We start from the raw sequence: 14894 nt of genomic DNA, 5'->3' as shown, positions 1-14894 counted from the left end.
CCAGAAATCCACACAGCATTTCTGATAACACCAGCTGTGGGATGACATAAATACACAACCAGTTCATTCTGTGGCAGTTACAGACACACAAAGCCAGGCTTGATTTAAGTGAGTGAAACCAGCTTATGAACCAGAAAGTTGTTTTTATTCCACAGTAAAACAACAAAAACGGCTTCATCTCAAAACATCGGCAGCTTTGGAAATCTGCTTTTTTAAATGTTGACATCTCATTGCAGGTCAGGAAAAACATACCCATCCAATAAAATGTGCCCCCTTTATTCTGTTGCACACACACAAAGAAAAACAAAGTTAAAAGACAGTGTTCACCTCATCACTGAAGCTTTTCCTCAGTGTCTCACGAGTCTAACTACTGTACGGTGACTTTTCACTTCCGCCCTGCAGGCCGAGGCCAAAAAGAAGAAGACTGCTGCCTCGGAAGTGATGCGTAGAATAAATAAATGTTTTTCTGAACCCTGTTAGAGTCGTGCCCTCGTGCTGTGAAGGCCGCCAACATCACCGCCTGTGCACACACACACCGGGCGACGCTCAGCTCAACACATCCCGGCAGGTAAAAATCAAGAAGTACAACCAAAAAATAAACTGTACGAGCAGCCACTACAGGTTAAAGATAACAGTAGAAACACTGGCACGTCCTCGTCACTGTAAACGCCTGCTGAAGACATCTGCAGGGTTTTTAACGACAGGAAATTAAAAAAAAAAAAAAAGGGGGGGGGGGGGAGAGAAAAACTTGAGAACTTCACACGTTCACTGACACCGGCTCAGATGAAGCGACTGCACATAACCTGTAGATGAGATGTGAGTTGTGTTGACATGCTCCCCCCCACCCCCGCCCCACCACCCACCCTGACCCCCACCCTGACCCCCACCCTGACCCCCAGCTTCCACTCCTGGACACCAATACTGTGTCTATGTAAACATACACTGAAAAACTTATGTACATAATGTGGGTTTGTGTTGCCTCTGAATGGGACAGCCGGTCAGCGGTCTCACTGCCCCCCCCCCCCCCCCCCCCCCCACGCACACACACACACACTCTAATGCAGCAGTGGACCCATTGCTCTACTCTGAATGTGTGTTTTTATATATGAAAGAGAGAGAGAGAGGTGAGCAGCTGTGCTCTGGGGCCGGGGGGGGGGGGGGGGGTCGGCCATGAGACGTATTTACATCCCTGCTCAGCACTGAGGAAGAGGAGGAGGGGGCTGATAGAAGCAGACGGGACGACCACAGGGACCAGAGGTTGACATCCCCCCTGTGGAAATACAGTGTCACTGCCACTCACTTTTTTTTTTTTTTTGCTTTCTTTTTGTTAGTTTTTTATTGTTTTGTTTTTTTTGTTGTATATATATTTTCTCCAAACAGATGTTGCATCATCCCACCTCTTTGGTAATCTTGGGTGATTTTTAAATTAGCCAAGAATTGACTGATTATGATATACTAATATACACTTTATGCAAATTAAGTAATAAATTTATTATTATTATTTTTTTTTTTTACTGTTCTTGGGATTTCAAAGGTGTTTTTTTTATCCTGTCATTTTAAAAACAAAGCACCAGTCGTGTGTTAAACAGCATTCAGTATCGATATCAGGCTTCTGCTGCCTGACACCTCCACCTCCACACTGAAGTTCACTGAAGAGCCTCAACGCAAAATCCAACAACTTCTCTTTAAGAGCAAACTTGTGATGTCAACATTTCTGAAGGTGTTATTGTATTTCTTCTTTGTTAAAGCTGCATTAATCAACAAACCTGTGTGTGATAATACTAAAGATATTGCTCATAGTTATAAAGTCACAAATTAACTTTGCAGTTACCTGCAGCTTCAGTTTTTAAGCTTTTGTAGCTAAAAAAAAAAGAAGAAAAAAGCAATCATTAAAATTTACAAATGAATCTTGCAAAAAAATGAGAGCAAATGTTGGACTTAAATTCAGGCAGCCAGAAGAACGATTCAAATAGATGTTGTGTATTTATTATTTCTATACGGTCAAATCCTTCTTTTCGGGTTTTGAATTTTTGAATATCTTCCAGTTGTGAACTTCTGCTCAGACAAAACATGATATGGGAAGATGTGGAGAGCTGGGATTAACGTAATGTTCTTCTCCTGTCTGGACAAAGTGATCAACTGAGAAAATAATCAGCACAGTAATCGATATTAACCCTGACCCAGTGAACTGTCGGTGGTGTTCTCTGCTGTGGTCAAAAATCCCTTAATGCAGCTTTAAAAAGAGCAGCTCTTCAGTTTTTCAGCAGATGAACGATGGTCGTGGCAGCTGCAGCACTCTGTTCAGTCCATACTGACACTTTTTAAACGTGGGCCTTTTGCACATGTACAAGAAGAAGTCTCCATAAATAGAACTATACAGCAAAGTGCATGGATGGAAGAGTACAAAAATACCTCTAAATTTATCTCTGCAGCAACACGTTGTTTTTTTTTTTTTTGTTTTGTTGTAGTATTGTTTTTTTGTCGTTTTTTTGATTTCTGATTGAAAAGGTGAAAATTGGAGTGAGTTATCAGTAAATAAATAAAACACATTGTCATACTTTTACCTAGGCAAGATACATAACTCTTAGAAATGTGAAGACATCGTTCCAGTATATAGTTTGCACTCCCCCCCACCACACCAATCCCCTGTCAGAGCAGAAGGTGACCACATTTAAACAAATATTCAAAATATACAGAAAATATGGAAATATATTATATATAGATACGTATAGAGTACGGAAGTAATGTCCAGGGCAGTTTGACCATGTTCACTGTGTCCGACTCTTCCTCCTCCTCGCCTGTTTGAACGGTGAACTGTCACTGTCACTCCTCTTCTTCATGTGATTTCTGACACTCCTTTGGAAACTATGCAAATAAAAATAAATACTATGAATCCATCCCACTGTCACTCAACTTATTTCCATTTATGATAGAATCTTTTGCTTTTCCTTAACATGGATCAGAAAATAGTTCTTTAATTCCGCTTTTGTGTGTGTGTGTGTGTGTGTTGATTTTTTATTTCTTTATTTATTTTTTTGTTGGATTTATTTTTGCATTTTTATCCCCAAAATACTTTTTAAAAAAGTCGTTCTCGTCAGATGTTGAGAAAAATATAGACCTCTGATTAACTCAACTCTCTCCGGATATAAGACTGCAGTCTCTTCCAGTGGAATGCAGGACCACCTCTCGGCATCGGCATCTTCTGGATTTGGTGGTAAACCCAATCCCAACTGTAAGCACACAGCTCTCCCGTAAGCCAGGCGAACCGGCCTGTCGGCACTAGAGGGCAGGAAATGCACCTCCAAGCGTCCTTACAGAGGGGGTTGAGGGAGAGAGAGAGAGAGAGGGAGAGGGAGAGGGAGGGAGGCGTCTGGGAAAACCCCAGGTACCTCTCCTGTCCTTCCCGCCACACAAGACTGACCCAAATTCCACAGTGAGAATTCACTCTTTTACCTCTGAAGTCGTACTTTTAACCCCAGCGTGTCTGTTTCGCCTGTTTAGAAGCCCTCTATATGACAGTAGGCCTCCAGACTGGAGAAGAGGATGTAAAGGAACCAGAGGCTGAAAAAGAAGGCTGACGTGGCCAGTCTGTGTCCCCGGGGCCCGCCCAGTTCTCCCCCGATGTGGGCCCGGCGCCGGTAAAGCAGCACCGAGATGGCCAGGAAGGCGAAGATGGTGAAGAGGGTGACGGAGAAGGCCAGCGAGCCGGCTTCCACCACGAACGGCTTCCCTTTCATGTGCCAGTAGATGGCCGCCACCGACCAGGCCAAGCCGATTCCCAGGAAGACGTTGACGGCGTTGCTGCCGGTCACGTTCCCGATGGAGGCGTCAGCGTAGGTGTCCTGGACCGCGGCCACCTTACTGGCAAACGTGTCTGTGGAGACAGAAGAACATCTCCATCTGGGTCAAGAAGCATTTAGCAGCTGACCTCCTTATGAACTTTGTCACATGATAGCAGGTAGCGGTCTCAGAGGGGGGAGTCTTTGAAAAGGAAACGATCCATCTGTTGTCTTTGATTTTAAATAACACTGTTAAAAATGGACATTCACAGGTTGTATATGGCTGAAGAGTTTATTTATACTTGCTTAAAGTTTGCGTGTTCTCTGTGAATCTGTCCACTTTTCCAGCCTGTTAAATTGCAAAGCCTTGTTGTGTTTCTTGTGTCAAATTAAGAAGTTGATGTGTGGGTGTGGAAAATTTAGAGCTGAAAAAAACTAAACGAAGCTAACGAAGTATCGGAATGAGGAATGTTATTCCTCGTGCTGAGTAACGCAGCAGAAAAAGACGGAAAGCTTTTGTCGGAATAAAATAAAGTTCAAAAAGATGCCACAGTCACACAGAAGCTCTGCACACGGCTGTCACGTTGTTTAAACTGTAGTTAATACTGACACAAATACAGATCGTTTGGAAGGAGCTGGGTTTCACCAACGATACAGGGTTGGTCATTTAGGACGAACCCTCAAAGACGAATTATCAACGTTTCTTTTTCAAAAAATCAAAAGTCGACAGCCTGTTGCTTTATTCTTGTTTGTTCACAGCAGTGAATACAGAAAGAGTCGCTGGTGTCGAGCTTCTTGGTGTCAGAATGTTCTGGATGTTCGCTTCCTGTCACAGCTGGACTCACCTGGGACGGATGTGCCGAGGGCCACGAACACCACGGCGGTCACCGAGTCTTTGAGGCCGATGGTGCAGCCGAAGTGAGACGCCAGGTCGCCGATGACGGCCGTGAGCAGGCCGATGATGATGATGGAGACGGCGAAGCAGGCCCAGCCGTTCAGGTAGTCCGTGGGGGGGACGCAAGCGAACAGGACCTTCCAGAAGACGGTGAGGAAGTGCATGACGTAGTCAAAACAGGATGGCAGCCGCTCCTCGCCGGTGTCCTCTTCGTCCTCATCTTCTGGTCAGAAGGAGGGGGGGGGGGGCAGGAGGGAGTGGAGCAGCAGAGACACAGAGGGGAAGTAAAGATTAAGAGATGGGACAAAAGGAGAAATGACAAGCGAAGAGTTGAGAGAGAGCAGAGGAGGTAAGGATGAAGCCGATAACACCCAGACACGCCACAGTCTCAGCGACGCCTGAGGTTGTTGTTAAATATATTCAGCTCTGAATACAGATCCAGATTAATACCCGCCGCAGGGGGGGCACACATTTTTAATGAGAAAAAAGAGCTGCGTGTTTTTGTCCTCTCATGGTTTAAGTGAAGTTCAGCGATAAACAGATTTCACCGTCACTTCAGTTTACAGGTTGAAAACTTTAGTTTTACTCTTTAATATTCTAATTTTTTAATAATTCAGGGTTTTTTTTCTCTGTGAGTGAACAACTCTCGGTAGAAAACCTTCACATTGTGTCTCAAATCCTACAAAACTGCAAACTCAGACTCTCTAACAACCACTGTGTGTGCTTTTACTCCTGATGAGTTCCGTTTTTCTTCAACCTGTTGATTGTACTGACGTGGTTTTATTTCTTCACAAACAAAGATTAATACTATATCACCTTCTGTTTGAATCATTTGGCACTAAGTCGGTATGTATGGTGGGTTTGGGGGAATCTCTCACAGTGTCACTGAACCCAAACAGCCCAAACTGCTGGATGGGTCTGCTGCTATGATATCCACATTTAGCAGCAGCTATTTGTTCTGTCACAGTGAGCCTGAAGGAGAAGCCGAGCCCCCCCCCCCCTCGCTGTCTGGATAAAAGCATCCTGTTAAAGCAGCTAAAAGTGTAAATGTAAACGTCCGTCCTCTTCGTTTTGGGGGGCGGGGGAGTCCTCCGTGTCCCGGCGGCTCACAGGAAGCTCGGCCGACAGGCACGGGGACACAGTGCTGATTCAAAGTGTCAGGCCATGTGAGCCGCATGCATTTTTCAGCCACCAGTGGATCATGAAAAAGTAAAGAGCACCGCTGGATTAAATATTTCAGCACCCAAAGCGATGGGCCGAGGCCTTCGCCACGTTCCCTACACGGTGGCGGTGACTGCACTGCGGGATCTGATGACTTTTCTGTTTTCACACAGGAGATTATTCAGGCACATTAGAGCTTTGCTTTCCAGGAGGATTCCACTGATATTCTGAGATTATGAAAGCGTCTGAAATCAGCGGCTGTGAGCATGCCACGCTAACCGGACAGCCGCTCGTACATTCATGATGAAATCTTTAAGAAATGAAATCATCAGGATGAGCAGCTGTTTAGGGCGACATGAGTCAGTCATCATCACGTCTTTTTTTTTTAGAATAAATGACAAACTGGGACGATCTGAATCACGTGTTAAACGGGGAATGATAAATGAGTATGAACATGTTGAAATTAGAAAGAAAAAAAATCTAATTTTGCAGCACGTATATTTGTCTTATTTGGTTCCTGCTGGAGAAAGCATTGCTCATTTACATACATGGAGTGGAACCAAACTACCCCCTCTTACGTTACCTGCACTGACTGTGATGGCCTCCATGAACTGGTCTCTCCAGGAGTTCGTTCCCACCACCAGTGCCAGGTTGGTCTTCTTGATCAGCTTGTCCACTGTGCTCTGCGTGAAACAGCGAAACAAGAAGCATCAGCAGTGTCCAGATTCGGGTTCAGTCTGCTGACGAGCTCCACCACATGATGGCAGTGACACCCAGCTCCAGCTTTATTTCATGCCTGGTAAAACCCACACACCAGGAACAAATATGGCTGGTATATTTTTGGTTGAGGAGGTGAGACATCTCCTCCAGCAGAACATCTACGTGGACAGGTGGGCCTCTGAAATTAGAAATACTCAGCTGAGGCGGCAGCTGGTTAGTTAGTTACCCGTCTGCAGTTTCAGATGTGAGACTTTCGCGTCTCAGGTTGTTTGAAGATGAACCTTTCCCACCTTAAACTCGTACGATTCCTCAATAATGACTTCCAGCTTGGAGTGCTCCCCCAGCACCGGTTTTCCCATCTCAGCGATGCGCTTGGCTTCCTCCTCGTCAGATGTCAGCTTCCTGTCTGGCACATCTGGGCGGCGAGGGAGCAAAAGAAAAGGAAATCAGAGTGAGAATGACGGCATCAACACAAGAGGATGCTCAGGTGATTATCATACGCCACGCCGAGCTGCAGCATAAACATCAGTTTGAATTTATTCAGCCGCTGTCAGGTTCACGCTTCAGTGTGAAGCAATGTTAAAAACATCAACACCACGTGTGCTGAGATATTTAGAGGTTGGACAAAAGGGACATGCTCAAGTGATCAAAACACAAACACAGCAAATCTAAATCTGCATCCCATTCTTTGGGTTTTTCTCCTCTAAAGTCGCGATGGCTTTTATTAGGCTGCGTTTTATGTTCAGATGTGAGAGCTCATGAAAAACTTTTCATTTTAAAGGGTCAGTTCATCCAGTAATTTGTTCTGATGCCCTGTGGAACAGCTTCGCTTTATTTTTTGATCTGACAAACTGTCTGCAACATTTTTTTTTTTTTTTGCAACAAACTTAACTCTGATTCATCAAAGAAATATCCCGACATTGCGATATTTGCACTGATCTGATTGGTCCATTTATTGGACAACTGAGCAAACTCTATCTGCTGATGAAGTGAGAGATAATGTTGAAAGGGTTAGGGTTAAACATTGAATAAATAAATAAATAAATAGAATAAATTTTGTGCTTGTTTTCGTCTTTTTGTTTGAATTCACATTAATCCAGCTGAGCTACACTGATCAACCGGAACACAAATCCAGGACTGTCAGGGCCTCCCCTTCAAGTCCTCATGTAGCTCAGGGTTTCCATACTGGGAGTGAGCTGTGAGTATTGTGGACGTCCCGATCGATCTGTCTGTGTGCCTATCAAACGTGTCCTGTGTGGCTCTGCTGCAGAAAGGAGCCGCGATGCCTCCTAGAGTTCCCGGGCGCTCTGTAACATCCATTCTGTGCTGTTGAACTCTATCAAGAAGAGGCGGCGGTGCATCCAAAGGCCTCTCATCCTGCTCTGTGTGTGACACCCCCACTGAGCCACCTGGTGCAGAGACCCTGTCATCTTTTATACGAGCCCCCGAGTCCCAGCCTGCTGCTCTTTGCTGACAACACGCTTACCATTAAATATTAACGCTGCCATTAAAGATCACAGCCAAGTCCCCTTGATAGGAGGACGTCTCAGCAAGCAAGCACACACACAGAGGCATGCATAATATACCGGCACATGCCTGCACACACACACACACACACTTTTAGGCTAAATCAATTACACACCCAAGACAGTGTGTACCCTGAAGTCCTGACGGGATTTCTTTTTGCTCATGTTTAAAATTTGATTATCCAGCCATTCCCCTGCTCCGTGCTGCACCACTACATGACACAATTTCCTTGACAAGGATATGAAAAAAAAAAAAAAACAAGAAAACAACAACACAAAATCTCACAAAGGTAATTAAATTTCTAATTTCAGAACTGCAGGTTTTTATCTTGATGGTTATCAAATGTTTGTACCTGGCTCGTGACTTGTGAACATAATTTACGGATTTATGATTAATTAATCTTCTGATTAGCATGCAAGTCCATCATTAGGAGCAGGAGAGGGCAGCAAAAAGAGCGTGTCGTTTTTCCAACAATGACAGTGGAAGATGGCGGAGCTGGCATGCAGTTTATTTATATCAAACTTGATTTAAAAATCCCAACTGCAGCAAAAATAAACGATCAGCACCGATTTCACACCGTGCACAGGGACACCTCAGGTGCATGGCTGCTGTCCACGGAGGAGCTGATGTTAGTGGAGGTGCTTGCAGGGGAAGAATGGACAACTTACCATCTGCTAACAACAGGGCTGTGGAGGAGAGGAGGAAGTGGAGAGAACAGAAAAAAGCAATGAGCAGTGGAAAATGGAAGAAAGACAGAAAGTGACAGAGAGAAAAGCAAGTTAAGAAGGATGAGAAAAATGTATTGACCCCCAGCTGTCGTATCTGTGGTCCTGATGATGTGATGAGAAAAAAATCTGCTATTTCCTCACTTTTCACGGGCACAAGGGCCAAATGGAGCTTTATTATAGTGGAAAATTGCCCAATTGAAATGAACAAATGGCAGAATATTTTGCGTCCTGAGCTCCAGCCATGAGTATGACACTAATTTAAAAGTTTACTGCTCCTAGCTGAGTCAGATAAAAGCGTCTGAATAATTACACATGAGCTGGTCGATATGATGCCGTGTTGGACCGACGTATGAGGAAAGAAGAGCTGCTGCTTTCATTTCCCTAAATCACACATCCGATCATATGAAAAGAATAAATCCACTTTTGTTATTAACTGAGTTGTTTTTTCCCCAAAATGAAACAAATAACTTTTTTTTCCTTCTGCCCTTTTTACTTTTTATTCTTTTCAATTTGCACTTCAGCTTGTTTTATTCATGCAAAACTGCTAGGAGCAACAACAACAAAGAAAAAAAAAGTAAGAAAGAAAGAAAAAGAAACAAATAAGTTCACAGCCTCTATTTCAATGAACGTAACCCCTAAATTTCAACAAAGAAAACGTTCAGTGAGGTGCACTCTAAATGGTATGATAGAATATAAGCAGAATGAAAATACAAAGTAAATTCAATAATTAAGCATCTTAATGAAGCAGATAATTTTTTTTTATTAATGATAAAATGAGAAGACTCACTTTTCAAATCCAGTGATCAATAGCTGAAAATGTGAGAGGTTTGGGAAACATGAACTTTAGGATTTGAAATACACCGAATAGCATCAAGAAGCGATCAGCTACAGTTGATGTTTTCTCTATTTCCGTCTTTAGTTTCGACCTCTGTGTTTGTTTGTGGTCCAAAATGTTGGTTTTCTTCTTCTTTGCTGCGACAATCGAATCGCATTTGTTGGTGGCATCTGCAAACGCTGAAATGTATCAGTGGGTGGGCAATAAACTGTATTATGTAAGAGCCGGTGGTGCTGCTGTCAATATGGCGGCAGCGAGGATGACAGGATTTTATTTGACAGCTTCAGTCGGGGGGCCGTGAATAAACAACAACAAAACCTGCTTCAACCTGCCACGAGGAGCTGCCAGCCAGTCTGAAAGCCTTGTTAGCACATCGGAGCGTTTTAGTGTCTTAAATGTAAAAAGCCTAAATGCTGCTTTCTATTTATAGACGTACTGTGAGATGACAGAATACGGAGTGGATCCTTGTAATATTTCTGATCCTCCTCAGCACTGAAAAAGTCAGATTCACAAATAGAGCACAAACTATAAATATTAGCTGTGATGAGAAGAGTGAATTCAACTTTAAACACACACTCAGCTCATCTCATCTCATCTGGACTATAGAAAGACCAAAATGCAGAAACACAGTAAATCACTAAAGAACAGACTCACTGAAGATGCTGAAGAATCAAGATTCAACAACCCAAAAACAAAAAAAAAACAACAAAAAACATTTGTTCATTATTTGTCCTTTTGATTCGATTTTCAAGCTGTGTCTGACTTTAACGTCAGGGAACTGTGGCTGAAGCAACACTGACACACACACAACACTTTTCACTGCAAACACTATTTATGATTTGTCTTCAAATAAACAGAGCTGAGGAGATTCTGCCAGCGGTTTATAAAACCGCTCTGTGTCGTACTTCTACGTTATTATCGCTCCTTTTAAAATTCTATTTGATAACAGTCCCACTGTCTTATTTAGGATTTACCAGCGAGCAGAGAGAGAAGAGGGTGGGAGGGGTATCGGAGACAACATGGTAGTTTAGATTGGAAGACTTGTTGCCAACCAGAATCTATCGTAGCTGACGTGCTGCTGTTGAAGTGGTTTTATATATGATGATGGGATTTACTAATAGGTATGACTTTTTCGCTGAGGTTCTGACTAAATGGTTGGATTTAATGGAAGTTATTCCAACGCAGATCTGATAATCTGGCAACCCATAGTGGGCGAGGCGCCTGCACTTAAAGTGAAATAAAATGTGCTGTTGATAAACGTGCGTGTCGCTGATGCTCAGACGTTTCACAGCCTGCTCCTCGGCGTTTTCATTGCGGCTCTGCGTGATTATCTGTGCGCTGCAGCTGCACGAGCAGATCGGTGACACGGCGCAACGCAACACGCTCAGATGCCCGTGGCAAAATGTAAACCATAACTAAATGATATGATTAAGAACAGAAAGAGGCCCCAGAAGTCAACTGGCGAGGGAGATAATTACATGACAGGATACACCATAAGTGGATGAAGAGAAGAGGAGAAAGCCTCCCGTGTGCCTTTCCAGCCTCTGGAGATCCACAGACAACTCTTCATCATCATCATCATCATCATCACTCCTTCATTCACAAAACCAGGATTCATTTTCTTAAAGGGGCTTTGAAAAAGGCTTTGAAGGACAAAACAAAAGCAGTTCACATCCTCCACGAACGGGCCGGCTCCTTCTGAAACCTCTCCCAGCGGGACGGGATACTAATTAACCTGTTTGTGTTTGGAGGCAGCTTATCAACTTCCTAAATCAAATACAGTCCACAGTTAATCATCATTAGCAGCTAAGTGCATTAATTGCTGTTGGCGACTTGCTTCATTTAGTGCCACGGGCTATAAGCACAGGGGCCACTACTTCTACACAGTAGAAGTAAGTGGCCTCTGTGCATAGCACGAGGCACTACTTAATATTGTCCATACTTATTATTATTATTATTCCACGTTTTTCGGCAGCTAATGCGGGTCGTACCGCTTGACGTAGCCCTACAATATATATATCAAAACGTGCGGCTCGATCGGGACAAGTGTGCTAAGTTCTGGGTAGTCGATATTCCGATTTTTCCCAAAGTTATTCCCAAAAAACCAGCCGAAATTTTCCATAGAGAATGCATGGGAGACGACGAAAAATCGCCTCAAAAATTCACCTATTTTCTCATCCGCATAGCTCAGTCATACGTGCACCTAAAAATATCATTCAAACTTTAAAACGGAGGAAATCTTGTGCTCTTTCCACAAAATCAAACCTTTTTCTCCTAAACAGTCCACTTTTCAAACTACGAGCTCTCAAAGGAGCAGTCCGATTCACTTTTTCCTCAAAGTTAGAGTGTAACCGCTCGTTAAGTAGAGTGAGAGCACTGTGAAAAAGTAACCGACATTTTCATGTTTAACTCGAGCTCACGGCCAAACCGTGAAAGGGAGACAAAAGATTTTTTGTCAAGACGTAGACACAGGTCTTGGGATTCATAAAATCTAAGTTTGAGAGCTCTACTCCTCACCAAATTTAAACTGGAGGGCTCAGAGCGTCAGCAACACCTGGTTTTGGCCCAATTGACTGTAATGCAAATCAAGGTTTCGCTAAAAACAATTTCACTCTGTCTTTGCACTGTCCCTACACGCTCATTTTAAGGAGTTTTCCTTTCAAATAAGACTGGCAGAATCCCCAGACTCTTCTGTCTCTCACGGTGTTTTCGCTTTTCGGACCGGAGCTACGGTTTGCTCGCAATTCGAAGTAGTTCGGGACGTGGTCAAAATCCACTTTTCGGAGCGTTTTCGGGAGAGTCTGAGCTCTGACCCGAACGAATTCTCAAATCACCGTGACGACCGCAGCTCTCTCAGCTCAGGTCTGTGGATCAAACCCACTTCACTTTGGAGCTTCACTGCTTCGTCATGCTTTGTCACAGAAACTCCGTTCAAAGTTTAAAAAGGTCACGAGACTTTGACCTCTGTTTGTGACGAAAGGCTTTACGATAGCTCCTACGCTTCCTACACAATCATAGATCAATTGTCACGCTGGTCTCATCTCACTCTGTCTGTGGCCTATGGCCATCACTTTGAATGATGTCTTCTCAAAGACACACACAGAGATATAGAGATGTAGACACAGATAGATACCCAGACGCACTCACACATGTACACAGATGCAAACAGAGACAGATATACAGACGCACTCACACATATACACAGACATACAAAGAGACAGATATACAGATGCACTCACACTTTACACAGACATCCACAGAGACAGATATACAGATCAGGTCTGTGGATCAAACCCACCCCATTTTGGAGCCTCACTGCTTCGTCATACTTTGTCACAGAAACGCCGTTCAAAGTTTAAACGGGTCAGAAGACCTTAAACTCTGTTTGTGACGACAGGCTTTATGATAGCTCCTACGCTTACTACGCAATCACAGATCAATTGTTATGCTGCTCTCATCTCACTCTGTCTGTGGCCTATGGCCATCACTTTGAATGATTTCTTCTCAAAGACACACACAGAGATATAGAGATGCAGACACAGACAGATATACAGACGCACACAGAGACTGATATAAACATGCACTCACACATGTACACAGACACACACAGAGACAAATATCCAGACGCACTCACACATATAAACAGACGCAAATAGAGACAAATATACAGATGCACTCACACAAATATACGGAGATATATAGAGACAGATATACAGATGCACGCACACATATACACAGATACAATCACACATATAAACAGACATACACAGAGACAGATATACAGATGCACTCACACATATACAGAGACACAAATAGACGCAGATATAGACACGCACTCACACATATACACAGACATACAAAGAGACTGATATACAGATACACTCATTGTCAAAAGTCACGGGAGAGTCTGAGCTCTGACCTGAGTGAATTCTCAAATCACCGTGATGACCGCAGCTCTCTCAGCTCAGGTCTATGTGAAGCTGTTGCTGTGGATCAAACCCACCTCACTTTGGACCCTCAATGCTTCGTCATGCTTTGTCACAGAAAGTCCGTTCAAAGTTTAAAAAGGTCACGAGACTTTGACCTCTGTTTGTGACAAAAGGCTTTATGATAGCTCCTACGCTTATTCCGCAATCACAGATCAATTGTTATGCTGGTCTCATCTCACTCTGTCTGTGGGCTATGGCCATCACTTTGAATGATTTCTTCTCAAAGACACACACAGAGACAGTCATACGTGCGCCTAGAAATGTGATTCAAACGTCAAAACGGAGGAAATCTTGTGCTCTTTCCAGAACATCAAACCTTTTTCTCCTAAGTTGTACGGTTTTCGAACTACGAGCGTTCAAAGGAGCAGTCCGATTCACTTTTTCCTCCAAGTTAGAGTGGAGACGCTCGTTAACTAGAGTGAGAGCACTGTGAAAAATTCAGCCACATTTCCATTTTTAACTCGAGCTCACGGCCAAACCGTGAAAGGGACGCAAATGATTTTTTGGGAAAACGTAGACACAGGTCTTGGGATTCAGAAAATCTAAGTTTGACAGCTCTACTCCTCACCAAATTTACACAGGAGCGCTCAGAGCGCCAGCAACACCTGCTTTTGCCCCAATTGACTGCAATGCAAATCAAGGTTTCACTAAAAACAATTTCACTCTGACTTCGCACTGTCCCTACACGCTCATTTTAAGGACTTTTCAAATCAAACAAAGACTGCTGGAATCCCCAGACTCTTCTGCCTCTCACGGTGTTTTCGCTTTTGGGAACGGAGCTACGGTTTGCTCGCAATTCGAAGCAGTTCGGGAGGTGGTCAAAAGCCAATTTTGGGAGAGTTTTGGCGGGAGTCTGAGCTCTGACCAGACTGAATTCTCAAATCACCGTGGCAACCGCAGGTCCCTCAGCTCAGGTCTGTGTGAAGCTGTTGCTGTGGATTGAACCCACCTCACTTTGGAGCCTCGCTGCTTCGTCATACTTTGTCACAGAAACACCGTTCAAAGTTTAAACGGCTCAGAAGACCTTGACCTCTGACCTTGAGCACTCACACATATACACAGACACACACAGACACACACAGAGACACGCACTCACACATATACAGAGACACAATCACACATATACACAGACAGAAATACAGAGATATAGACACACGCTCACACATATACACAGACATACACAGAGACAGATATAGACACGCACTCACACGTATACACAGACACACAAAGAGACACGCACTCACACATATACACAGACAC

The 14894-nt window shown here is 43.7% G+C and overlaps 1 protein-coding gene across 5 annotated transcripts in view; it reads right to left on the bottom strand.

The window, feature by feature from the left end:
* Nucleotides 1-3491: 3491 nt before the first annotated feature.
* Nucleotides 3492-14894, bottom strand: part of slc8a3 (solute carrier family 8 member 3) — a 93956-nt gene continuing 82553 nt past the window's right edge. For 2 of the 5 annotated variants that reach the window (XM_029493378.1, XM_029493376.1), the window contains 4 exons: nt 6846-6961; nt 6404-6518; nt 4625-4894; nt 3492-3874 (listed from right to left, as the gene is read on the bottom strand). In XM_029493378.1, coding sequence (XP_029349238.1) covers nt 3498-3874; nt 4625-4894; nt 6404-6518; nt 6846-6961 — 878 coding nt within the window. In that variant the 3' untranslated portion in view covers nt 3492-3497. Of the gene's footprint in view, nt 3875-4624; nt 4898-6403; nt 6519-6845; nt 6971-8750; nt 8769-12422; nt 12452-14894 lie in introns of all 5 variants that reach the window. The other 3 variants (XM_029493374.1, XM_029493375.1, XM_029493377.1) reach the window with 3 other exon arrangements.

This window comes from Echeneis naucrates, chromosome 22, assembly GCF_900963305.1.
Source record: "Echeneis naucrates chromosome 22, fEcheNa1.1, whole genome shotgun sequence".
NCBI classification, from domain to species: domain Eukaryota; kingdom Metazoa; phylum Chordata; class Actinopteri; order Carangiformes; family Echeneidae; genus Echeneis; species Echeneis naucrates.
This window is presented reverse-complemented; position numbering and strand designations above follow the sequence as displayed.